General features: G+C 35.8%; 2 protein-coding genes across 3 annotated transcripts; one reads left to right on the plus strand and one right to left on the minus strand.

Annotated features, from left to right (window-relative positions):
- Positions 1–11,329: 11,329 nt before the first annotated feature.
- On the minus strand, positions 11,330–22,318 carry LOC116159261 (4-coumarate--CoA ligase-like 7). Of its 2 annotated transcripts, XM_031472216.1 has the most exons (9): positions 21,971–22,318; positions 20,617–20,694; positions 18,326–18,527; positions 18,061–18,271; positions 12,868–12,998; positions 12,589–12,814; positions 12,354–12,539; positions 12,155–12,298; positions 11,330–12,109 (listed from the first exon to the last, which is right to left on the minus strand). In XM_031472216.1, the coding sequence occupies exons 3-9, from the start codon at positions 18,524–18,526 to the stop codon at positions 11,478–11,480; spliced, it is 1,731 nt and encodes a 576-aa protein (XP_031328076.1). In that variant the 5' UTR covers position 18,527; positions 20,617–20,694; positions 21,971–22,318; the 3' UTR covers positions 11,330–11,477. The 2 variants fall into 2 exon arrangements, with proteins under 2 accessions (XP_031328076.1, XP_031328075.1); XM_031472215.1 differs by lacking the exon at positions 21,971–22,318 and having other exon boundaries at positions 20,617–20,762.
- A 2,292-nt stretch (positions 22,319–24,610) lies between these two features.
- Positions 24,611–25,743, plus strand: LOC116159018. The gene is made up of 2 exons (XM_031471910.1): positions 24,611–24,884; positions 24,937–25,743. Exons 1-2 carry the CDS (start codon positions 24,705–24,707, stop codon positions 25,555–25,557), a joined length of 801 nt encoding a protein of 266 aa, XP_031327770.1. The 5' UTR covers positions 24,611–24,704; the 3' UTR covers positions 25,558–25,743.
- The last annotated feature ends 2,172 nt before the right edge of the window (positions 25,744–27,915 follow it).

Raw genomic sequence — 27,915 nt, forward strand, 5'->3', positions numbered from 1 at the left:
AGTCTCGTCTTGAATTTCTGCCCATAGCTTCTCGATTTTGGCAATGCGTTTGGTAAACGAATCCGCAGGTGCCTGTTCTCTTATACTAAAAAACTGATGAAAAGGCGATCTTGCAGTTGCTCTGATCTCTGCTCATAAACTAAATGTAACTTGTCCTACATTTCCTTGCTAGTCGTAGACATATTTATCACTTGTCTTACTTGAGTTGATGTGGATAAAGCGCTTACAACTTCTCACAAACTCTATCTACCTTAACATCCAACAGGCGGACTGTCCAAAATAGTTTTTAAAACGTGCATTAATACTGTCGGACCACCACGATAAAAAAGCCCCATTTTTACAACCTCTCGAACCAACAACAAAAACTGCTAACTAAACGCAAATATTCCGGTAAATCAAATATTAAATCTACTTTAGAAATTAATGGAAATAATAATCCTTCCGCTTTTAAATACTAATACTACAAAAACTTCTTTCACTCTTTCAATAGACGAGATGTAGGTGTCGTAACAAGGATGCCCAGCTCCCAGATACGGTTATTTACGAGTTTTACGTTGATACTTTTATGTATAAGAACCTTCACTTTGATTTTTAAAGTAAAATTGTTAACTTTAATTCCCAAACATTCGCAGAAATTTAATAAAAACCTCATTAACACAAACGCCTGTACTATAACCAATAAACTTAAACAAATTATTAACACAATCATCACATAAAAAGGCCTAAAAAAATATCCCTACTGGCCAGATAATTAGGTAATTTTAGTAAACAATCTCACAAGTATTCTTAAATAGGTAAAATATAAATCATCAATTAAGCGTGAAAATATACGCAATTCAATTTCTTTCACTGATAATTTGCATAAAACCGAAATAATAAAGATATAATTTGGTGCCCCTTATATCGCCGGTTGCACTCGCACCGGGTTTCGGCTGCAGATCGGGATCGTGGTCGATGTCCCGCACTGCTCATCTCTTCTAAATTGATTTCGGGTAGTATCGTTGAGACATATGACTCTAAAGGACCTTATCAAATGAGGTCTATGAAGTTAGTACGGTGCTTAAAAACATTAACAACGTTACATGATCACATCGTTAGTGCTTCGTTAGTGCCTCTTAGTGCTTTATAACTTGCATCAGCACCACCGGCCGTTTCCGAGATACCCCCCCCCCCTGTGTAGTACTGACTTCCTACCTCCGTTGAAAGCACCAACGACTGGACAAGTACTAATCGTTAGTGCCTCTTAGTGCTTCATAACTTGCATCAGCACGACTGGCCGTTTCCGAGAAATCGACCCCCCTTGTATAGTGCTGACTTCTTATCCACGTTGAAAGCACTAACGACCGGTCTAGTGCTAATCGTTAGTGTTTTCGATGATTCGAAATTATACCTGCAGGTTGTTAATGACTAAGTGCGACAAACTTCAGGGGGTGATTCTGCATGAAAAAATAATGACAGTTTGCTATATAACTTTTGTCTCATTCGTTTTCTCAGATATGGAGTGTTCAAGTTTTACTGACAACTGACTGACGGTCGTGCTTTTAATGACCGTGCTAACTTCACGGACCTCATCAAACGGCTAAATTTTCGTCCAAACAATCCAAGCTTGTGGCCGTTGAACAAACGTAAACGGTAGCTGATCACAGGATTGTTGTTGGAACGCGTTCCTTATTTTAATATATTATTGTGGTTTATATGTGTTTTTGTTTTACCTTTGCAAATCCAAGGCTTATTCATAAACAAATATGATTATTTGGAACAACCTTCAAGCAGAATAAAAACGACACGCTGCAAATCTTTAAAACAATACGCTGTTCTTTGGATCTCCATTAAGGAATGGATAATTTCCGATTTATCATGAATTTCTATTCTTAATTATCGGCGCACTTAGTTTAGCACTCCGGTTAATTTATTTATCTACGATGTGCGGCCTTGTTTTACTTCGTTGCACTCCTTTACAATTTCACTATTGTAATTTCTTGAACACGCACTGCTATTATTTCTTCAATTTTGTAGTTATTACTGTTACTTAATACCTACACAAATTTGCGTCCTTTGACGTAATGTAATCGCATGATAAAAATAGAACGTTAACGATACCATATGAATTTTTATATGTACAAACTAGAATGTAGAGTAATAGTATATTATATACCAAGGGACTAAAATATGTGTTTGAATTAGAATGCACTTTACTCCTGTGGTAGGAATATACGCTATTTTTTGTACTCCTGAAATCAGCTACAGCACTTTCATCGTTAAAGACACAAATTGGAAGTATCCGTTCACATTTCTTCTAAATTCAGAATTGACTACCCTGCTTACAGTATAACTACGATTAGCAAAGGTAATAATTAATTTGAGTATGTAATTCCTCGGATTAATTATCGATTAAATTTCCGAAATCTATTAATAATTACCACGGCCAACATCTTGTGCTTGAGCATCCAGTAGTTGAGAGCTAATAGAAAAACTATCAATAAAGACAACCGGCACCCATAGCCGACGTTCGATATATTCAAATCGAAAAGGGCATCCACCATTAAATTCAACTTAAACAACATATTTCACTAAATGTGACAATATCAGTTTTTGAATATATACGTTTTTTTGGGGTGAATTCAAAATTACGTTTTATCTTAAAATATAAGATTTAGAAGTTTTAATATTTCGGGAAGTAAAAACCATTCCGAATACTCGATATTATATTTTTGATGTTATGGTATGTATTCTTGCTCGATTTTGATCGGAGAGTAGCGACGTATAAACGTGCGAAATATAAAAAGAATGAAATCTCAGGCGGTCGAGTTATATGGACCCTAAATATTGATGTAAAGTTACTCTCCGCCGGTACAATCCGGGACTGCGGAATTTTATTAGGGATAATCAGTCTGGTCTTTTTCTATATGGTGTCGAGCCGAGGTCAGGAGTGCACGATTTCCTACATTTACGTTCAAATTAATGGCGGATTTCCCGCAATTAGGTGATGGAAGATGTTACCGAGGAGGTCGAGAAGGGGTCCGTGCGAATGCCGCTCCACGGCGATTATAAGCGTTAGCGACGGGGAATGTACATACATATACTATATTACTATGCAATATTATAGACAGGGAGCACATGTATAAGAAAAAAGAATTCCATTTCAAGTTGAATCTACTCGCCCGATTTAAATCTTGTGCACGTACTTCAATCGGACGGCAGATGCGTTCTGATATTACACATCTACTGCTGCGGTATTACATACACGGTTTACGCCCTTGTAACGACATATTACTATCTTTCCGCACATATCACATGCACTTACATTTATTACTACCTTTTTTAGATAAATATTTGGAAATATTGACTAAGAAATGCCAAGTTTGAACCACGCAATGCTTTTTTTACTGCTCTTGAAAATTGACAATACAGTTTCGAATAATTCCACTCCCTTATTCTGGCTCCATGTTTTAATTAAAATGCAATTAAATCATTATGTGGAAATTCTCACTATAAAAAAAATAAATAAATTTCAAAATCGGATTAACGATTATATTAATACACGCCATCAGGTTATGTATCTTTGCTGCTCTATCACATAGTATTTGAGGTAGAAGGCAAATGGGTAGCCACAGAATTAGAAAAAATGGTTGAATTGTCATTTTAATGTTATTGTAAATTTAGTCAGTAATTGTTTAATTCATTTAATTATTTTTTTTGTATTTAGATTGTCTGATAAGTTTCAAACGCATAAATCAGGGAACATGTAATCGAAATTGAATCGTAATTTTTAAAGTTTCATCTGCTTAGGTATTAGAAATTGTGTTACGAAGCACCCCTTTTCCGTCTTTAGTTTCATACACGAATTTATGACCATACCGTATATTTGTGGAGTCGACAGCTTTGCTGAACACTTGGTATCGAGAACGTTTTCAGTGCGGCTCTTCGTTATTTGCTTGATTTTGCTTATTTTCGCTAGGAGACAAAGGGAGAGTTTTGTGTGTTTTCATTTTTGTTTAATTGTTTTGCCTTTCCGCCAATAAAGCATGCAAGTAAATTATTAAAAGTTATCAGTTTATCAATCGTTCCGGTACGAATATTTAAATTGTTTTTATTGCCGCCGAAAGCTCTTTTGCCAGGGAAGAAGAGAAATAAACAATGTTATTAAGTTTTAGGTCCGTTAAGTAATTACCGAATAATTTATTGATCTTAGTTTTCTAATGGTATACGAAAATTCAGGATTAAATCCGGCAAGGTTGTGCAGTTTGAGGAAACTATCAACGTGATAACCGATTTGTGCCGCTCAACCTTACATTCCAAGGAACAAAAGTAAAAATCCAGTTATATGAGTTACAGAAACCCGCCCGTGCGACCTGCTGCTGTGTTATGAATATATGTATATTCATTTATTTATTTATTTTAAATTAAACACCAATTATTATTCCGCAATTATTCTTTAAATTTTAAAACTCACCGCTCGTACGCCAACTACCCCAATTCGTCGCAATTAGTTATGCAATTAACAACGTCACGTGCAAGATAAGCAATGCAGGTGTTTGGAGTTCGGGCAATGGTGGCAGAATGTCGAGTGTCATCCAGAAACAACGATATTGAATTTATGAGTGGAGGTGGTTTTTCTTTTAAATAGAAAACACGAAAACGCTGCTGTTGTCTGGATCGATTGTAAAAGTGCGTATGTCATTGTTACGCTACATTTTACGGTCAGTTTCGCCGAATAATAAGTGCGGTCCGAAGTTGAGAAGACAAGTCAAGTTTTATATTTATCATCCGATCAGCCGCTACTTTGTTACTTGTTAAATAAATGTTATAAAAGCTGTCAGATCTGTGTAAAATATTGGTTTGCCGTTCCCAGATAATTTGGATATTAATGAGCTAAACTGAGTATTTTTTTTAAAATTTCAACTCAACCGGGGGTGTGTTTTCAAAAAGGTACTGTTAACCTTCAATTTTTCTTACAGATTTTGCTTTGTATTTGATTTTCTTCTCATGTTGTGTGTTAGAATAAATTTTTATAATTTCTTTTTATTAATCAATTATGCAGAATCACAATTTGAGATCCAGTTTTATTTTTCTGTGTCAGATTTTTCTTATCTAATTTCTTTTTAACCAAATTTAATTCAAAATTTGAATAGTGAAGCACAGTAGGGAGGGAACGTAAAATAAAACACTCAAATTGTGAAAAGTTTGTTTAATAATTATCATGATTATGATAGTAAAAGCTCGGAAAGTTAAGTCAAAATAAATTACATTGCAAAAATAAACTTTGAAAATGGTAGTTCACTGAATCAAAATGGAAATAGGCTGGAAAAAAAAACTTACCAATAAAAAAACCAGCCGTCAAATTAATATTAAATTGTGTAGTAAAATTAATAGTTTCTAATGTGTAACATAAAAGTGTAACAACAACAAAAAAGCACGTAGGCTTCAAGAGGTAACATATAGGTTAAAAACAAGTTTTGGGAATTATGAGTCAAGTAAGGAGGTACCAAGATTCTAAGAAAGGATGAAATACATAGGATGTGATTCATCTTTGGTGCAATAATGTCCTTTTGTTAAATGCAAGATGGAAAATTTCATGGCCTCATTTATATAATTCATTCCTAACTCATTTATCGCACATAGATTCTAAACTAAAGAGCTTTGATTAGCATAATCTCGCCCTCGCCCCCGCAAGATAGGTAGCGTCACCCCTCGTTCGGGGTTTCGAGCCAACAGTTGAATGTTGAAGACAATCACGGAATTTGGTGTCGTAGCTCAATTTTGACCACAGTTTTTACCTCTCCCGTGACTGCTTCATTCACGGAGAAAATGTTAGTTACAAAAATCAAGTCAGTACATACATCAAACGAATCGGTAATTTCCACACATTAAAATAAAAGATCAAAACTTAAAAGAATGTTACTTCAGGGACAAGACCAAGTAATCAACATCAATAAACATAAATTAAGCAAACATTACACCAAAAACGTAAACGAATACATACAAAAGGATAACGGTGTTAAACATGTCATTCTGCATTACGGTTAAACCAAGTAAATTTCAAAAACAAAGGTTGATACACACAAAAATATAAAATGCGGCATACAAAACACAAATACGATATAAAGAAATTAAAAAATTACTACCTGCATTAAATAACAAAATAACAACAAACATTTATGGAGCGACGCGTTCACGACAGCCATTCAAGACAATATGCCAAACGTAACCCTCGTTCGTGCTTTCTAGATGGCGCAGGCAGCTTTTTCCCACCTAGAAATTGCATGGTTGCCAACTCTCAAAAATGTCTGTATCGTCGTAATTTGTATATACACGGTGGAACCTCTCAAAGTCAATGTTAGGATTTTTTATTGTGTCGAAACCAAGTCGTGATATAGTGACTACATACCATTGCACATAGCAATATGAAACTGTTCTTATGTGTAATAAAAAAGGGTTACCTTATTGTTAATTGATTCTTTTAATTCACCCTTGACAAGTAGTGACTGAATATTGACTTTGTCAATCCTTTGCTAAGCCGATGCAAATATGTCACCTGTCGAAGCCCATCAGTGCTACATATCCTGTTTTTGATTATGTATAAGTATGGTTGCTCTATTTGATATCATTTTTCTGTTATTTCATTGCTTGCATTTTTATTGTGTTGTCATGTTAATGTTTACAGCTTGAGTTCGGTTATTTATAACTACTGAGCTGAGGTGGCTCTAGAGATGGGTGAGTGAAAAAGTCGGGGTCCCGCTTAGTCCTAACATGAGGGCGCAGGCAAATCTTTGCCTCAAGTTACCCAGTGTTCTGGTAAAAGCGTACGGTGTGTTCGCGTTGTGCCTTAGTACTTATCCTTCGTGTGTGAAATGCTCTTAACTCCAAGTAATTAAAATAAAAGCAAATTGTGCTGTATTGATTACGAGGATAGGTGTTTTGTATACATTTTAAAAATTTTATTTTCAGAAAATTTTAAAGGGGGTACTGTAACAGGAACCACTTAAAGCTGCAATGTCACATTTTATTAAAAATGGTCTTTAGAGAAACGTCAACTATTGATTTCTTACAACGTGAAGTTGCAGGAGGACAAGCTCTCCGTTTCGATACCCAAAACTCCAGATCTACCAGAAGATGAAACAGAGATCGAGAACTTAGTAGCTCGATGATCTGCGGGATTCAAATTTCCATCTCATTCCGCAGATGAAGAAGAGTCTACGCATTCGGAAAATTAAGGATTCTAGGGTTTTGCAAACGATGATGAAGAGGACAACTCTGAGTGGCAGGAAACCAACGACGACATGCTCGAGGAGGGTGCAGTGGGGCCGAGCTGGTGGCTGCTCGGATAGTTAAGTAAAAATTTCCATTAAATGTTCCTTAAGTTTCCCGTTTTTAATTTATGATACAAACTCAATTCTGCGATTATTGGAAATAAAAAATTCCCAGGTCCTATGAGATAACTTGAATTATATTATACACATGATGTCCCGATTACCATTTGAGATATTCAGAGGGAAATTACATTAACAGCACTTAATTTTACACTACAAGGTGGCTCGCTCTCATCTTCGGCATTGTTTCAACCTAGAGAAATAATATATTCTGCTTATGAAGTAGAAAAAAGAAAGTATAATACATCTATATGGTGCATTTGTGTATCGTATTTAAATACTGAACTTTACGCAGTAATACCGCACATGTAGTTATCATTTTTCCAACATCCCTCGTCTACCTACAGATGTGTAAATTTTAGGCCTGATTATACTTTGGGTGGAAAAGGCACCTATTACGTAATATAAAACTTGATTTTTTTCAAAGCATTCTACTATTTAACCCGAAATCGTTACGGAAGAAAGAAACATGAAATAGTTAATGATAGTTATTTATATAGATTGCCGTTCATGTGAAAGGGCAGCTGCAGCCATTAGCGCTATCTCTACCATTTGTTGTTACACCCCGCATTCAAGCTCATCAACTCCGAAATGTCTTCATTTTCGCAAAAAATATTCGTTTGATAACGGCTGCGGCGGCGGCGTCGAATTACCTTCAATATATCGAACGAAACCGGTTGCTATTTCGAGCAGCACGCGTTGCTATAAATATTTGTGCATGCACCTACCTTAAATTATTCACACCCACGTTTATTATAACAGAAGATTAACTTTTAATCCGACCTTAAACGAGCGAGGCATGTCCATAAACTTAAAATTTCTCGAGGTGTGGCCGATATTATCTGAAATAAATCCATTTTGAGTAAAGTGTTAACATGTAATCGCGTAGGTAGTTAGTTAAATCATTCTGAGCTTTCAAGTTTTGAGATATCTTGCCTTATTAAAATTAATTTCAATATTTATATGAAATTTGAAAGTTCAGTACAGTGGAAGTTAAGATACTAAGTTCGCTGTTGGCAAGAAGAGGTAGAATAGTTTGGTTTCTGCATAATTCATGTTGTGTGCTATCTTCCACAGATAAGCCATTGTTGTTACAAGTTCGGTTCCCGTCTCTCCCTACAAATCTCGAGAGTATTTTTCACCAAGTTCCTGCGGTATCATGTTATCAAAATATAAGGTAAAGATTGCCAAGTTTCGCTTTCGTACTAATTATTAAACACTTTCTATTATTATTTCTTAGGATATTTCAAATAAGGAAACAATTTCTTAGTTTGATATGAATATTTTAGGACCTTTTATTTTATTATACTTACGGCCATCATTGACTTCTATTTATTAGATCTTGAAGGTTAATAGTTTATTACCAAATTCGTATGTATTTATTGCGTATGATTTTGTAAGTAGTTTCGTGTTTTGCTTTGTAGTTATTAGGCGCGTTACCTAAAAATGATTGACGTTGACCCTCGTTAAAATGCGAACACGAAAAGATAAGAACAACGCGTGAATTCATACTCTGTGTTTCCTATGCTAATTTCAAAATTTGTTGCATATCTTTGAAACGAAAATTATTAAAGCTGAGGCTATAAGTAATTCTGTTTTTACCGCATTTTCCAAAAGGAGAATGAACGCTATTGTCCGTACTTTGTCCGTCTGTTCGTCTGTCTGCACCACTATTAGTTCTCCAGTTTAAGCTTTATCGTTGTGGTTTCGTTGTTATACGATGTAGCGTAGCCCCGACACCAGAACGACAAAAGATTTTTTGGATGAGTCACTTCCTTCCCGAGTTATTACTGATCAAGTGTGGGAAAATGCGCTTTCGTGGGACCTCGCGAGTGACCACATCTATAGCAGTTATATTTTGAATCCTAAGGATAAGCCTAGTCTACCCAAATATATTAGGTTGAGTTTTTATTATTTTAAATAATTAATATATGTAATACAGAATACTCTGGTAGAACTGCCATTCCTTGGTTTGATTTACCTTCTATTACTTGGGTGTAAAAACAGAGAATACAATACTCTTCAAATCTTGATTTTGTAACCAGGGCGCCAGCATCTTAGGCTTTTTGTATTCAAAATCGTTTTTGTTCTACCTCGGAAACAACAGTCACAATTAAGAATAAAATTGAAGTTAAAGAGAATGACACTAACTAAATAGTGGGTTCTTATATTGTTTTCGCTTTTTTCCTTCGCTTACAAAAAAAGTATTTTGAAATTTATTTTCAAGAAAGTTAAAGTGAACGTGTTATACGTTTGATGATGTATGACAGATCGACAAATCAACTACTTATTTTAAGCAACATTAGCTGACCTCATTCAAACATTACACAATTGTCTCAACTCCAATACTCCACCTAGACTGGAGCAACCCAGACCAGTAATTGTCACTAGATATTCGATTCTATGCCTGGGTAAGGATGTTATCAGGATATCCGTGTCCATTGACCCCAATGGACAGCAGATACAGATCCTTCCGTCATCTGATCTCGGGTGAAGTGGATTCTAGCTGCGACGTGCTATCTTCAGACGGCTCTGGTGTAACGTTTAGTTTAGTTTATGTGTAAGAATTGGAGCAGTGTAGGAATTTTGCTCAAAGTAGGAATTTTGGAATTTTAAAGGGGGTACTGTAACAGGAACCATTTAAAGCTGCAATGTCACATTTTATTAAGAATGTGATGGTTTACATAATTTAGGCCTTTTTCGAAAGAATAGTTCCAAACGAGTTTTTTAAAATAAAAAGTAGCATTGTTTGACGTAACCAACCAAGAATTTTGGTTCGCTCGTGTCTTCGTTAGTTTTCTGAATTGGGATGATTCGAGTCTTTGTAGAGGGTAAGACCGCTTGAAGAAAGCAGTTGGGGATGTCTTGATCCCGCTTGCGGGATTTGACCAATTACCTACATCCAATTATGTAGATTTGGATTTTGGAACCACGCTGTATTTTTTTGGTTACCGGACAGGTAACAAAGCGATTTAGTGAATTTAATTTTATACATCCGTTTCTATAAGAAGGTGAGAACCGTTCTGATATTGTCTCTGTCTGTTTCGATGTTACATTTGGGGTATATTGGTTTCGGCCCGTGTGGTGCGTTCAGTAAAAGCTGGATTGTGGTGCTAAGGGTCCCTGGTTCGAATACGGGTGCGGGCGTGGATATTCGTAAATGTATAGTGGGTTGGGTTGGTAGAGCAGCCTTGGCTGAAATCCCGCCCACTGAAAAATAAAATAAAATAAAATAAAATAAAATAAAATAAAATAAAATAAAATAAAATAAAATAAAATAAAATAAAATAAAATAAAATAAAATAAAATAAAATACTATAAAATAAAATAAAATATTTTTAACGGTGCCGATGGGATCCGGTAGGTCTAGTTTTACGTAACTGTAATCAGGGGAAAATCCTTACTATCCATTGAGAGCACCGTATAGAGTATGAACGAATTTGAATATGCATAGAGAAGCTGTCCGTTAACTGATCGCGAAAGATTGTGGTTGGAGGTAGACGTGTTTTGTCGATCAAGGTTACTAAAGTAGGAGTTCTTCGAGAAGTGTCTTTGGATTGGCGAGACCCTATAAGATTGAGCTACGTGTCGTACTTACTTTTGGTTCGTGCAAATTGCCGGTGATATTGACTAGTCACTTGTAAATTTTGGGGCGAGATTGGAAATTCACGTCAAACAGGGAATCTTTAATTGTTTGGCGAATTGGGTTCACAATCCCCGATGTTAATAATTAGTTGAAATAAGATTCACTTTCTGTGATTTCTCGGGTAATTTTAAATGTTGTGTTTTGTTGGCTGCAGCAATTTAGGCTGTACAGGTACCGGTAGATGTTGCAAGAAGGTGGGGTTTACTAATCTGTGTTGCGTGCTAGGGTTGTGCGCTGCTGTAGTAGCTATATCCCCTGCTATTTTGGATTTATTGTTGTATTTATTGTTCAGATTAAAACGCTATTTTTGAACTTCTTATATAATACTAGTTGTTTAGTAACAATAATTATTGAAATAATTCAGGTTCTTTATACACAGTACTAATGCAACCACCGTATTTCGAAAACCAATCCATGCGGTTTTAGTCTGATTAATTATTAACACATAATACAGGAGTGCTTCACGAAATTTCTTCCATATACTTTTTTCTTAATTCTTTCCTCAAAATCTTTCCGGACGCCGTTTTTGGAATATTGTCCGTAATTTGAATTCCTCCAACCAGATGTTTATAATTTGCGGCCCTTTCAGCGATGTACATATGAATATTGTCAATGTTAATATTACGATTAGGTCTTGGAATCACGTAGGCTGTAGGAGCTTCGCCGTACCGCTCGTGAGGTACTCCAAGTACTGCAGCTTCAAGAACGTCCGGATGCTCACGTAAGAGTCCCTCGAGCTCGGCCGGAGACACTTGGTACCCCTTCACCTTTATTAGTTCTTTTAATCGCTCAGTAACGAAAAAAAGTTTATTTTCGTCATAGTAGGCTAAATCTCCGGTTTTAAACCAGCCGTTCAGAAATGCGCCTTTATTTTCCTCCGGTCTGTTGTAATAACCTTTCATGACCTGTGGTCCTTTGACAAATAATTCCCCCGGTTCATTGGGAGATGTTATTATAATATCAGAGTTATCAGCTTTTCTTAGCATTACTGAGGTGTTGGACAATAATTCACCAACACTTCCGCGAGTTCCGAGCTTACGAGTCCGTATACTAGGCATAAATACCGCCGGCGATGTTTCTGTTAGTCCGTATCCTACAAAACCGCAATAATTTCATTAAAGTTCCACCAGTCACTAACCTTGATTGACAGCGACATTATTAGCCACCTTATGGCTGAGGTTTTCTAGGTCGCTTGCCGTTAAGGGACCTCCTCCTGCGAGAACAAACCGCACGGATTCTAGATACTCTTTTTTAACTAACGGTTCCTTCGCCATGAAATTAACTGCAGAACTAAGGCAATGCAAGTCTGAGCTATCGTACACTAGAGCTATGCTCACCTATTGTAGGGACTAGCATCAGTATGTGCGGTTGATGACGGGCGAGCAACTCTACAAACGGGTGGGCATCAAATTTGGGCATGGTCACCATCTTACACATCTTATGCAGGTGTACAAGGAGAACTGATGAAAATCCGAATATATGGAAAATGGGGACAATGACGGGTACAACATCTTGCCTTTCAGCTGCGAGATAAAAATGAATTAACAGTCCAGATTTTTGACTTACTTATACCGGTTGCCTCTTGAAACATGCGCACTCGCAGATCACTACTTTGCATCACGTTTGAGATTATGTTCCGATGTGTAAGCTCTACCCCCTTTGGCAAACCAGTTGTACCACTAGAATAGAAAAGTAGAGCGGTATCGTTTGAATCGGCCGATGGGAAGTCTTGTATATCTGTTTTGGTGTTAACGAACTCCCTCATATCAATCGCACCCTCTGCTACCGTATCTGCCTCCTACAAAATTTATATTTTTTAAAACTACACAGACCAACGTCGAAGACAATTACTCTCATCTTAATTCCAATGATGGGTACGCGCCTATGTGTAAGTTTCATCGAAGCTTGTGCTTTTGGTACATGTTCCATAAGTGTAAAAAGAGCTTTTACGTTGGTATCTTCTAATTGTACGCTTATTTCGGCTGAAAAGGAAAGAAAAATGACATAGCTTTTTATTTTGGACTTGCATAACAAAACCGTGTAGCGATAAATCTTATTTACAAAGTTGTTGTGTAAGTTATTTGATTATTTTGATCCTCAATACTCGAGCAGGGCGATTTTTATCGGCCGGGTAAATTCGATGTAAAAATAAAACGTGAAAACTTAAATTTTAATAGTCACAAAGTTGGTAGTAACCAGTTGACAGTAATACAACGTATTAAATGTCACGGGTCAAGGACGCGTGCTAATTAAAGTTAACAAAGTAATAAACTTTCAATAATACGAAATATAATATTGTTGCAAGATAGAAAACAAGTCAGCGTAGTCGTTGAACGATTACTAGAGAACTACAATAGCATGAAAGAACATTAGATTTTGTTTTAGATTACTATTAAATAAAGAACGCAAATTGGAATGCATTTTGTATTATATTAACATATTTCTTCCTAGGAGTTTAAAAACTGGTTGGCGGAGCAGCGAATGTGCGCTAGAAGTTTGAAAGGCGAAGGAGTGTTTGAGGTGTCACCAAATGTACGTGTTTTGTCACGCTTAGATGAGTTACTCTCATAGTTCGATGTACCAGGGGACGAACCCGAGAGCCAGTCTTCAGGAATGGAACCGTGGGTCTAGGGTATTCGCGACATTAAAAGTTTTTTGTTTTAGAGAAGTAGGCCACCAGAAATGTTGAAGATCCTGGCGATGTAGTGGTGATGATTAAATATTTAAGTGGTGCAGGATTGATTGTATTTAATATTTTATACGGGTTTCAGGTTCTTTCAGATCACTCCGCTTTACGGTAATTAGTCCAACATTAGGGTGGGTTCTGCCCCGGTGTCTAGGTTATAGTATGATGATCGTGAAAATTCAGTAACGATACTTTTTCGGTAAAACCAGCGTGTGGTAGATTTCGTATCTGTAACTATCGAAAAATTATAAACATTAAGAGCGGACTTTTCCAGAGAATAAATCAGAACTGTAGAGTGATAGTTTCAATCATTGAAAAAATTTCACTTCTAAAGTAAAAATTTCAGAAGAAACATTTCAGTGTTGGTGTTTGACACGAAACTTGTTGGCCTTGCAATTGTATTGCGGGAGCGAAAAGCTGCTTGAAATCTTATGATAGGCATAGACTCGGTGAATTGCATAAGAAGATACAATCCTACAAAAAATAAAACTTTAGTATAGTATTCCTTCCGAAGGCTCAGGTTTCGTACTGTATTATTCAGCCCTGGCCCTAATAACACAATAAGAACAATATAACTTCAAAAAAGTAATAATGCGTTTATACTCCACAACGTCGCACCATGATATAATTGTCACACTTTTAATACAAAATCACCTATTAGAAAATAAAACCGAATATACGTACACGGGCAAACAATCAAACGAGCTTATATGAACTTTGCCACCATCAAGCTGAGGATAATAATGCGTGAGATGTTCGCGTCAACAGATCACACAATATCGTGTCCAGGAATTATTATGTTTTGGATTTGTACTTGGTGACACAATCACACCGGTCACATTTTAAATCCTCGCCAGATCCATGTCTTAACAAATTTTGATGAAACCGCTCTGGGCACACTCTAATTCCTAGGTGACTATGAATGTTAATAAATTTTATAATTAGATTTGTGATTCGTTGCATAGTCACACTGGACACATTTTAAATTCTTGGTATTTTAATGTGTTAAAATGCTACTGCGCATGTGTTGTGTTCTACTTACCGTGCAAAGTATATCTCTGTCTGTGCATTGGCACAGATGCTCTTTATTGAAAGTAAATGGGAAGCTATATCCACGAGGGAGGGCCATCATAAATTATCAGCACTTTTTTAAAATATTATTTAAACAATGTAGGGTTTAACCAAGTACATTACTTTTGTACATATAGTCCCCTCCCTTTTCAATGCATTTTGTTCAGTGCCCCACAAGCTTGCGTATTCCTTTATTTCTTTATTGCCGGTATAGCAAATCGACGACCTCCTAGAAAATCTTTGAGTAGCCCAAAGAGATGAAAATCTGTTGGCGCGAGATCAAGGCTGTAGAGAGGGTGTTCAAACACCTCAAATCTCCTCATCAGGTTAGTGGTAGGGGTTGACGGCCGTCCTGCTCCCTTTTCATTTTTCAGGTTTGTTCGGCCACTTTTAAATTTCTTATCCACTCGTATAAACTTCTACGCGATAGAGCACTATAACATATTGTGTGCAAAGGCTATAGAAAATTTTGACCCCTGGCACACCTTCTGACCACAGAAATGCGACCACCACTCTTTCTTGAGTTTTGGTGCACACTATCAGCGGAGCGGGCATGTTTATCCTGTCACAGCAACAAGGAAACTGATGCCAACAATTACACGCCGTTCAGGGGACCACCGAAGAACTAACTCGAAGCACGCATGCGCAGAAGGCAATGTGGCAAACCTAAACATGTGTATGGAAAAAGTGCGGATAGTTTTTGGCTGACCAATGTATGTATACCGGGTGGTGCACGGTAAGTAGGAACATAGGAATTTAAAATGGGAAATTAGTTTTATGCGATATCCTGCCCTCCTGTAAATTTTACAGAAAAAACTGTAGTTTGTAGTTTAAAGTTGTTCCGAATTAAAAGGTGCATACCGAGGTGCATACAAAACTGTTTTTACATGTTTTATTAAGCTGTTGGTATACCCGCAAATTTAAAAATAAATTTCAACATTTCTGATATTAGTAGCAATAGCCATGACTTTTGTTGTTTTATGAATTTGAGGGTATACCAAAAGCTTAATAAAACATGTAAAAACAGTTTTGTATGCACCTTTTAATTCTGAACAACTTTTTGGCCAATATGAAGTTGATGCAGTGTGTTTGTATTATGATCACAAAGGAAAATTCGTGCAATATTCTTAGGGAAATAAGATTTATACAACTGTGCAATTTCAAATTATGCTCGCTACGCTATACGAGTTACGTGTTATTGAACGTTATTGTAAAGTATTAGAACTACGCGAGTGTTTCTGTTATGATATACTAATAGTACGTAGTTCCTTCGAATTAGAAATGTGAATTAGCCACCTTTCGGCATGGGCACAATCGGTGGGGGTTTCATTTTGAAATTATAGTGCTTAAATGTAGTTGTAAGCTACATGTGTACAGGGTGGCCAACTAAGAATGCGAGGTACTGTATCTGGGAACCTGTTCATCGTAGAGGCTTGCGGTAAAAAAATTTATTACTAAAACGGCCACGAGAAAAACCTGGAAAATATTTTTAAGTTTGTGCAATGGCCGCTAGGGGGCGTAACTGCAATCTGGGATCTAAAAAAGTGATTTGTCTGTGAATTCCGCTATATTAACCTAACAAAAAATGTCCGGTCTGACAATAATCTGAACCTTTTTTGTTGTTTGAAAATTTTTCTTGTATCTCTAAAAATGAAGTGGTGGGGGGCATTCAAAGGTTTCCGTAAAGAACACCCTGTATCTTCGAAACGGCTGAGCCGATTTAAACAAACTCGGGTTAGTTCAAAAGATCTATTCTTCAGCTACAAATATTATACTATTTGAAGTTTTGTTAGTTTCACATATCACCGGTTGAGGAATTTTTTCCATTCCGACAGAAATAGTTAATTTTCTCAAAAAAATTAAATGCATTGGTTCGATTTTTTTTTCATGAAAAGGTAGCTAAATGATGCCTAAACAAGCTCGCGTTTTAGAAAATTCCATGGCATCGCAGATTATTGAAAAAGATGCGGGTTTTATTTTTCCAATTTTCCGTCTTTATTATGCAAAAAATTGAAAACTAATACGGTTGATTGGAGTAAAAAATTTTGTTTTACAAAAAACTTTAATACATTTTTGCTCTAAAGTAATTTGGGGAGCCAAAAATCGCATGTTATGAATTTTACATTAAAATCCCTATGATGCGTTACGCAAGTCACCACCCTGTATAAGAATTGCCTTTTTTTGCATTGTCACCTCACTATTATGTAAATTACATATAATAACTTATTTAAGATTAGAATATAAAAACCAAGAAAACCAAGATATTTCGAAAACTATCAGAGATAGGTATAGATAGAACATTATTATCACAAGTTGCAGGTTTTTGGAGGAGCTAAAAGATGGCAGAAAAATATACAGGGTGTTCCATTTAAAAAAGTGAGATTTTTTAATATGAAGTTTTGCAAATTTGGATCTACAAAAAAACACCCTATAAGCTATTTTTTAATGTTTCATAGTAGATGTATTTATTTAACTTTTATTTAACCCAGGATAACAGATTTAAAACCTGGAATCAAAATTTAAAAATAATTTGGACAATATACTGACGCTTGCAAATACCCAATTTTTCTTGCAAATTGAATTATCTTTAAAACTACTAGTTCTTCGGATATTAACTATATAATAAAAAAGACGTACAATTACACATAGAATTCAAAAATGCATTCAAATATACAGGGGATTCTACTTAAAAAAATGTACCATTTTGGCGCCCTACTTTGTGAGCGCGCCCTGTATAATTCCAAATATTTTTAAAATGTAGAGAATATTCAACCATATCATAATACAAAAGCACTCTATCGAATCTTATCTTCAAGGCATTAAGTTACTCCGCGCAATCGTTGACTCACCCTGTACATTGCAAAGGTACAGATGTTGTGCCTGCAGAACATATAATGCTGTGGTAAACGCCGAACCCTGCATCCGCACCCTGTATGCATCAAGCATGTTAAGAAGACGAATCCATCATGTCTTCTACACAAAAGATGTATATTGATAAAAACAATTTACATGTTTATTGCTAAATGTTCATTGCATATTCATTCGATGATAGTTTGTGCTCGTAATAGGAGTTGTATGAAAATACTTGTATCTTAAAAATTATAATGATTTTTATCTTATTATATGTTTGATATTATTTTAAGCAGTAAAACTACTAAATTTCAGATTTCATACCAGCTTGAGTTATTTTTTACCTACCATATCTGTGGATATCAATTTCGATACAAAAATGTATTAGGCTAAGTCGGATTATTTTGATCAGCTGTACCACCTCCAGCTTTACTTACTTGGAGTATAAATAGGATTAATCGTTGTAACCTTTAAACTTGCCATTAAACTACCAAACACGCAAATCGGATAATCTGGCATATTGGGAAGTAATACAGCAACGACGTCACCAGGATTCAACTTTAACTTCTGTCGCAGTGCTCCACTCAGGTTTCTGGACTTACAGAGTACCTCGTCGAAGGTAAACTTCTTTTCAGTAAGAGAACATTCCTTTTCAAATTCTAAATTAGGTACAAAATACATGATTAACATTCAAACACTTACCACTGCGATTTTGTTAGGATACGTCAGAAAATTTTCAAAAATGTATTCTGGTATTGTAGTATTTGGGATGTCTATATCTGGAAAGTCAGATCGGATTACTCCGGCAATGTCTCTTTTTGAGGACAAGTATGTAAATTGTTGTTTGATAAGGCTATTCTTCTTAGATGTTTGTGAACGAATTGCTTTGCGGGCGAGAAACATGCTGTAACAAAGTTCAATAACAACTAAACGTTAATTAGGTACAAAGGAATATTTTATTGCATAATGTGTTATCCATTTTGCGCTTGGGAAAGTAACGTTAAAAAAACAGATTAAGCATTCAGATTATTATGGAATTTTAATTTGGCTTTATTGTTTGGATCTTGCTATTGTATGTAGAACTTCTTACAGGACTCGACCCTCTTGAGCTACTTTTCAATGACTTTTTAGCGCATTTCCACAAAAATAAAAAAAAATGCGCTATTGTGGCCACTTTGTCCGTCCGTCCGTCCGCCCGTCCGTCCGTCCGCTCGTTTTGCGACGCTACTAGTTCTTTATCTTAAGAGCTATTGTTCTACTTTTTTCGCTATTTGTTTCGTTATGGTGTCGAGTCTTGTACCAAGGAAGGAATTTTTTCTGTACCGCTTACAAAAAAAGTTATTGTAAAAAAAACAAAAAACCGTTTTTTTACATATTCCATAAATTTACACTTTTGCCGTTTATTAACGATCCTAGAGATCGTTTATAATTTTGCATTGCTATCTGTCGTCTGCATGCTGGTCTGTCCGTCTGTTCCTTTGTCTGTCTGTCCATCCATCTGTCCGTGTGAATGATAACTTTGTTTAGAAATGTTCGATCGCTTTTACATCTCCGTTAGTTATGAACTGAATTGCATGAAATTCAATATGGGCATAGCTTTAGCCATATAATACGCATGCCAAAATTTGAGTCGAATATATTTAAAATTCACAGTGCCCTTTTCGCATCTCGACCATTTGTAAACCGAATTGCAAACTTTTTTAATTATAAAAGTATTTGAATGAAATTTGATACATAGGCACTTGTAATAAAGGAAAATCAAACGCCAATTTCAAAATTTGGTTTTGCGCATGCGCAGTGCCAACTTTTTTATTTATGGAAGAATTTAAACGAAATTTAATACATAGGCACTTGGGATAAAAGAAAATCAAACGCCAATTTCAAAATTTGGTTTTGCGCATGCGCAGTGCCAACTTTTTTTATTTATGGAAGAATTTAAACGAAATTTGATACATAGGCACTTGGGATAAAGGAAAATCAAACGCCAGTTTCAAAATTTGGCTTTGCGCATGCGCAGTGCCAACTTTTTATTTATGGAAGAATTTAAATGAAATGTGATACATAGGCACTTGGAATAAAGGATCATCGAGCGCCAGTCTCAAAATTTTCTTTTGCGCATGCGCAGTGCCAACTTTTTTATCTATGGCACTATTTAAGTGAAATTTGATACTTAGGCGCTTGGAAAATCTAACATTAGTTTTAAAATTTAGGTTTGCGCATGCGCAGTTCCAACTTTCTTATTTAGAAAAGCATTGAAATGAAATTCTTCTCATAAACTGAAATTGAAGTAACACGTCAAAAATGGATTGCCCATGTGCAACGCTATCTTTCACATTTGTGGCCGGATTTTTACGATTTTAACAGAAGTTGCATCTTATAAATGGGAAATGAATGCAAGTGGAAATGCGCTTTATGTAAATCGTTTACGATCACTTTTTAACTTGTTGTCCCATTCCGGGCGCTCACTTGGCTATAACATCACGAATGTTCACCTTCAATTGATCAAGAGTTTGTAGATTGATTGTTCGCGTAAACCCGATCTTTTCTATACTAAATAATTTTTAATTCTGCAAATAGCACCTTTAAATTGATTAATTTTACTATACCCCCACAAAAAGAAATCGAGAGGTGTTAAATCGCAGGATCTTGGAGGTCATACATTACTCAATCTCGAAAATGTCTGAGGATCCTTCGATATTTCGTTGTATCGGTTTATTTTGAACAGTCTTGTGACGAACGATAGATGGCTACTGGGGTTCACATCACAGTTATCCAATAGTTGTAAGGGGTTGTACACTAATCTTGTTAAACACTATAACTCTGTGGCTCCCTCCGCTGGAAGCTAGTTGATAAATTTTAGTTTAGAAATCCGAAGCGAGTGCGGGAGCGATAAATTTAGAACGCTACAATTTCTTCAAATGATAAAGGAGTCAAAAGGTGCCACGGATTACATAATCAGAACTCAGCGAAAATAATAAAAAAAATCAACATACCTTACTTTGATGTTGAGATGAATTGGTCAACCAGACTATCTTCTTTGCTTGGTATGTACGATTTAGATACCTAATTACCTACGGAGGCAAAACTAGAAAACATTCGATGAACTAAAGCATAATGGGGTACGCATTTTACATGGTAACGTTTTTTGGACAAATGTATTGTATTATCCATATTTGTAAAATGAATGATCAGCATGATAAGATAAGAAATAGAAACAGATAAAATTATGTCATGAAGTACCTACCTTGAGAATTGCTCGATGAAACTAAACACGTTATACCTAATTCTAACTTGGTGGTCTTCGACATACACAAATGTATTTGTGTGAAAACAATTAGGCAGTGGCGTAACTAGGTAAGTGCCAAAGGTGCCACGGCACCGCGCTCTGAAAGGGGGAGGGCGCGCCGGAGGCGCTGAAGCACCGAGGGCACTGTCGGGATGGGCAGTACGTGGTGTACGGTATAGGCCAGTCATAAAAGACAAGAACGGCAGTTAAATTCTAATACTTTGCTAAAGTCGACTACAGGGTACACTGAAATATAATTAAAACTAAATTTACGCTCCTTTAGGATGAACCGAACATTGTTAAAAAATGAAAAAAATTATCAAAGTCTTCGTGTGAGGTACAAGGAATTTCAGCACATTTTTGTGTGGCAGATCAGTACTTTAATTAGCCACTTTTGACTCCACCATCAGTAACATCTTGTCGAGGGCTACCACATTTGACCAGCACCTTATTCTAAGACGCGATCATTTCTACGACTTGTACCCTATGTCATAGCTAAATTTGACGCGAGAATTGGAAACATTATAAATAAATGTATTTCTATTCTTCGTTGAGTGCAAGATTTCATTATTCAAAGCATTTTTCTAAAATTTAAGTAGTGCCGTGCTTTTAAAATTTCGTGTAAAGTTTCTCTCGAACATGACACAGTGTTTTATTCATTAGTGCTCAATGGTAAGTGATAAGGCGCCAAAATTTGGTAGGGCGCCAAAACCTGATCCGGCGCCGCTTTGAAAAATACCTAGTTACGCCACTGCAATTAGGTATAGGCACATTATAAAATACTTATTGGTCATTAACATACTCTTGCAAAATAAGGAGAAATCAAGGCCAGTTCAATACAAACTATAAGTAAGGCATTACCAGGTCATATTTGGTAATATTCGAGGTAATCTCTCACGAAAATTAGTTTTTATCTGGTACTTAATCTTTATTTCCCACTATCTGAAATCAGAGTATGCCATTTCCACGAACATCAACTATCAAATTCGGCGCACACGTAATACACGCTAAATTATGTGGGTGACATGAAAAGCGACAGTTGAAAAGAAAGTCATAATTACCGGGTCACAATCACAAATTAACAATTTGCACAACCAACTCCTGTTTCTTACATGGAATTCGCTCATCCGCCTTTACAAGAAATTCATGGCACAGAATAGAATCGAGAGTATGATTAAAAACCATCACACACAGACATCTTGTAAGTACCATAGTAGTGAGGTAATCGGAGGGTTTCGCTTGCGACTGTGTAAAGCGATGATAAGGACTCATGGTGCTGATTGAAAGGCTCTCCATGGGGATCACGCGGGAGTCTGCACAAACTCGAGTTGTGCCCACGCCAAAGATACATTTTTGTTGTGGCATTGGGACACTGTAGGTATAAGCTGATTCATGATGTTCTCGGTACAAGGGGATATAAATAAATGCGCTAATTGTAAAATGATCTGCGTAAATACATGATAAATCTTTGATAAGTACTTTGCATAATTGTAAATATTTTTGTTTAGTGTTTGTTTTGAATTTAAAATGTCTCAATTGCAGAAGCGGAATTCAAAAATTTAATTTCAATCGCTCGAGTACTGTACGCCTCTGGTGAAGGTTCGCCAAATATCTTCCTTTATAGTTATTGACACGTTATCATTGGGTGTAACCACGGTCGTAATATTTGTTTCTTTAGCTACATCCGGTTATGGATCATCAGGAACGGTGCACATAACGTATGCTCTAAAAGTTTTGGCACAGAATAATTTTATCGGTTTTTTTAAATGAAGAAATTTATTTAAACCCTATAGCTAGTCATCATAAATTACAACTCAATACTTACGTAAACTATGCTATAGAATTATGTGTAGCGGCCCATTCTCCTGTACCAGGCGCAAATTTCTTTGAATGTCTCTCATTAGGTTCTGGACGGAATTCAATTTCTCCCAGTTTTTCGTAAATTCGCCGTCTTATGACCATTTGCACCGACAAGTTTAACTGGAGCCTAGCTTCAGCGTAGCTTTTAGTCAATAATCGTTGTCATGAATTTTAAGCTACGCTTAAGCTAAGCTCAGCTTACATTTTTACGGTGCATACGGCGGGTCCGTGAAGTTAGCAGAACATTGACGGCACAAATGTCGAGTCTAGGTGGATTGGTTAGTGCTACGTTTGTGCCGTTAAAAGTTTGCCAGCAAAACATACCGTTTGGAAATTATTTCGATTTTTAGAAGTTCTGCTAATAGGCCAGTCATTGAGGATTTTTACCTGGAAATAACTCTGGAAGGACTGAAATTTTGTATGCTTGAGTGGTAGAACTAAAATTCATAAAATGCACAATTCTAAACTTGCCGCCGGGGCCGTCAAAAGCGGTTTTCCGCCGATATCTCCAAAACTGTACATTTTACGAGAAAATACGTGGTGAGCAAAATTAAAGAGACGAAAATGTAGATAGCATGTTTTCACTAAAGTTAGCCCACACGCAGAAAAGCAGAAATTTTTAATAACCAGATGGCGGATATTTTATCCAAATAATTCATTAATCTTTTAATTAATTAATCAAATTGATTAATCAATTGGTCTATGTTCAATTAATTTTAAGATTTTATTTTAGTCGTCGCCATCCTCAATGGTGATAGACATGTCAATTGTCAAATTCTCTTAGTTAAATCAATGAGTTATATTGTTATATTCAATCCGTTTAAGTCAACATTATTTGTTTGGTTTGTGATTATTTATGTTAATTTTACGTTAAGAGCGCCATACCTATACCACGTGACCTTGCACGTGACTATTGATATGCAGCTCTAACCACACCATCACGCTCCCACGCAAGAACACCATGCACCACTGTTTCTCTTTCTATCCCTAATGACGCCCACTTAGCACTTACTTTTGGTAACCTTCGTCGCTTGAAAGGGAAATTTCTTTTTTCCATTAATAATAATAATATACTGCATTGAAGTTATTGTTTTATGGACTAAAATCTCTAAAATAAATTACTATAGCATGGAATGGTCAGAATCTACACTTTCCATGATAGACTATGAATTAGAAATGACAGTAAAAAAATTTCAGGTAATTCTTTCAAAGCATTTGCCCGTTATTTGCAAAATCCCATTACCTTCGGTGTAAAGTCCTCTTAAGTACGGCTATTTTGATTTGATGTTCAATGCTGTAATCCACCGCCAAAAAAACCTTACGGTTTGGATTCCCGTTTCAATCTTTTAAATGAGTATTTGAAGTTGTTCTTTAATCAATTTCAGTATCAATATAAAAAAATGTGTTTTTCTACTTCCATTCGTGAAATGAAATTTCACATATCGATATTAATGTGTAAAGCGAAATATTTAATACCGATGCGTGAAATGCAATGCAATTGTTATGGGATTTATTTCACGCATCGCTGCCATAAGAGCGTACACACTTTTCGACATCGGCATTGTTATGGCGTAGTGTGCTTTGGCTGCAATTCTGACGTTTTGTTATTAGACGCTAGATTTACTACTGTCAATCGTAAGTTCATTATTGTAGCTTTAAGAGACATTTTCAGCACATTAATCTATAAAATTTAGCAGCTATATGATGGATACCGATTTGCCAGGCACCCCGCCTAAAATCACGGCTATAGCCAACCAAGCGAGCACCGCCCTACTACCAGTTAAGTCTTTCACCATATATGAGAACACGTACCAGAAATTTATGGAATGGAGGCATCAAAATAACATTCATTCTTTCTCCGAGAATGTTATTTTAACTTACTTATCTGAGTTATCAAAAAACTTTAAATCTTCAACACTTTGGAGTAGTTATTCGATGTTGAAGAGTACTCTCAGTGTCAAGCAAAACATAAATATTGGTGAATATCCTAAAGTACGCGCCTATTTAAAAAGAAAAAATGAAGGATACAGTCCAAAAAAGTCAAGAGTTTTGGAAAAAGAACAAATTTTGAAGTTTATAAAGGAGGCACCTGATGAAACATTTTTACTGGCTAAAGTAAGTTGTTATAAATGAATCTTTAAATGTGTACTTGTTATGTTTCGTCTAGGTCATTTTAGTATTTGGATTGGCTGGTGCTCTCAGAAGAGATGAAATTTACAAACTAAAGACAACCGACATCCAAGATATGGGAAATATCCTTATAGTGCATGTCCATGACACCAAGAACAAGATTTCAAGGAAATTCACCGTAACTGAACACTTGGAATTATATAAAAAATATGCGTCACTTCGTCCACAAAACTATCCCGAAACCAAGTTCTTTATTAATTTTCAAAGGGGAAAATGCACTCGTCAGGTGATTGGCATAAATAAAATTGGCAAAGTACCTTGCGAAATTGCGAAATATTTAAAATTGCCCAATTCTGAAGAGTACACCGGTCACTCTTTCAGAAGGTCTTCTGCTACATTACTAGTAGAAGCCGGCGGAGATTTACTTACTCTAAAAAAGCATGGAGGATGGAAATCTTCGACCGTCGCAGAAAGTTACGTAGAAAATTCACTCAACAAGAAAATTGAAGTTTCCAATAAAATATTGGCAGTCCAAAATAACACTGCTGCTAAAAGCACTGTAATGGAAAAACCATTAAGCGATTCAGCGAAGGTAGAAATTAGCAACCCGACAAATTGTACCATTACTATTAATAATTATTATAACAAAGAAAATTAACCAATGTTTAATTTGTCTGTGATGTTAGTTCAATAAAAAGTTACTCTGTTATATGTATGGTCGTAGAAAAAGTATAGTGTGTAACACGTGCGTGAAGGATTTTGTACACTCTCGTGGTTTGCAGCACTCGCTACGCTCGTGCTGCAAACTCCACGCTCGTGTACAAAATCTCACTTCACGCACTTATTGCACAATATACTATTTTTCAAAACTTAACTTTTCTGCACAGTAGCATCTGTTGAGACCCAGCACTTTCCTTTTATTGTTGTTACTTCTCATGCATCGCTTCGACTTTTATTGAGCGAAGTATCTAATCGATGTGGCAATTAACAATTAACTACCTACGTGGATGTTCAATTTGATTTATCGTTAAAATTTCACAAAAATTTGTCAACAAATAAAAAATTTTCTTTTGCACATGAGCGAAAGAAGCTTTTGATATGTTTGAGATAATCAATCGATTTGCCTCTAAGTTAAGGTTGCTAATGTTAAAATTTCAGTAAGATCTGCCCATAAGTAACAAAGTTACTTTAGCGCATGCGCAGAAAAATACGGCTTACCAGTTTGGAAATTAATATAGGTGCCGTCTCCACGCGGTAAGGACTGAAAAAATGTAAGCAATTTGTCCCATTCAATTTTGAGTTATCGTGTTAAAAACAACCCGGACAACGACAACGGACTTTTTTCTGTGATGAAAACAATACTTTACTTACCCATAGATAGGTGCGGAAAAGTAATATCATAGATGATATATGCGATTTATATACATTTTATATACTACTTTAAACCACAGTAGGCGATATGAAACAAAAGCTGATCTAGAAACTAAACTGTGTTGACATTGTAGCTGGCAACATTTTAACAGACAAAGAGTCTGGCACAAGAAAGTAAAAATAAAAAAATTATAGAAACTTGAGAACGAAATAAAAGATTGTTTTTCATAGCCTGTGACTTAAAGTAATAAAGTTAAAAAAAATCGCATAGAAAACCAATATCATTCACGGTGTGTTATATTTTTACCAGGCCGTGTGGGCAATTCAGTTTGGCTGGAGTGCGGTACTGTGGGGCCCTGGATCGAATCGGCGTTCGGACATAGATATTTGTAAATGTATAGTGGGTTGGGTTGGTAGAGCGACCTTGGATGAAACCCCGCCCACTCAAAAATAAAAGCAAAAATAAAAATAAAAAAAATAAAATAAAATAAAATAAAATAAAATAAAATAAAATAAAATCAAATCAAATCAAATCAAATCAAATCAAATCAAATCAAATCAAATCAAATCAAATCAAATCAAATCAAATAAAATAAAATAAAATAAAATAAAATAAAATAAAATAAAATATTTAATATGCTACCTTTTTAGATTAAAATATACAAGGTGTTCCACTAAACACATGAGGTTAGGTCCGATATGTTTTTTCCTGATTCCGTATACTTATCTTGAATATACAACGGCCGTGAAAGGCTGTCATTGGAAAAACGAAGCTTATACACACGTTCTTCTCCAACACAAGGAAGATCTTATATAAACAAACCATCTGCAAATATATGGCATACAATTATTGCCAACAAATTAGACAATAAAGTGTCATCAAAAGCACACTACACTTGTGTGAAAGTGAAAGCTATAATATTAAAAACGTGCTGGGAGTTTTCACACAGTTCTTTTTTTGGTCAATTTTTTTACTATACATTCCGACACAAAGATAGCATTAACCCATACGCGACATTAACATTATACTTAGTTTCATCAGTATAGCGACAAAAGTGTGCAAGGTTTCCAGAAGATCTAAAAATTGAGATAACCTTCAAAGACAATGCTTTGCTGGCAAACTTTTTACCACACAAACCGACACAAACGTAGCATTAACCAATCTATTTAGTTTCGAAATTTGTGCCGACAAAAGTGTGCGAAGTTATAGCAAACATCTACAGACATCTAAAAATCGAAATAATTTCCAAAGGGTATATATTTTACCGGTAAACTTAATACAGCACAAACCGGCACAAACGGAATTTGTGTAATATGTATCGATATTCTTTTATCGACTGAAGAAGGAGAATCCGACGAATTCAAAGAAGCCGACGTTGATCCGGAAATAGGGATAAAACGTATTCCCGCCAGGTCCGTCAGGCCTGCATAAATAGAGAATCTAATGTTTCTTAAAACTAATTGATTGTAGACTAATTGATTAATCAATTTGATTAATTAATTAAATGATGAATTATTTGGATAAAATATACTGGTTATTAAAAATTTCTACTTTCCCTCGTAAGGGCTAACTTTACTGAAAATGTGATAACTACATTTTTTGTAGGAAGTTTTCGTCTCTTTAATATTGCTTACTACACATTTT

The sequence above is a fragment of the Photinus pyralis genome, unplaced genomic scaffold, assembly GCF_008802855.1.
Source record: "Photinus pyralis isolate 1611_PpyrPB1 unplaced genomic scaffold, Ppyr1.3 Ppyr1.4_LG1, whole genome shotgun sequence".
Classification (NCBI taxonomy): Eukaryota; Metazoa; Arthropoda; class Insecta; order Coleoptera; family Lampyridae; genus Photinus; species Photinus pyralis.

Excerpts from the sequence above, each read along its gene's own strand:
- LOC116159261 (XM_031472216.1), bottom strand. The coding sequence starts at position 18,526 with ATGTTTCTCGCCCGCAAAGCAATTCGTTCACAAACATCTAAGAAGAAT. Across the intron at positions 12,540-12,588 it reads CATGTTTCAAGAGGCAACCG|CTGAAAGGCAAGATGTTGTA; the intron begins GTATAAGTAAGT and ends TTTATCTCGCAG. Across the intron at positions 12,299-12,353 it reads GATGCTAGTCCCTACAATAG|TTAATTTCATGGCGAAGGAA; the intron begins GTGAGCATAGCT and ends TTAGTTCTGCAG.
- LOC116159018 (XM_031471910.1), top strand. The coding sequence starts at position 24,705 with ATGTTGAAGAGTACTCTCAGTGTCAAGCAAAACATAAATATTGGTGAA. Across the intron at positions 24,885-24,936 it reads AAACATTTTTACTGGCTAAA|GTCATTTTAGTATTTGGATT; the intron begins GTAAGTTGTTAT and ends TGTTTCGTCTAG.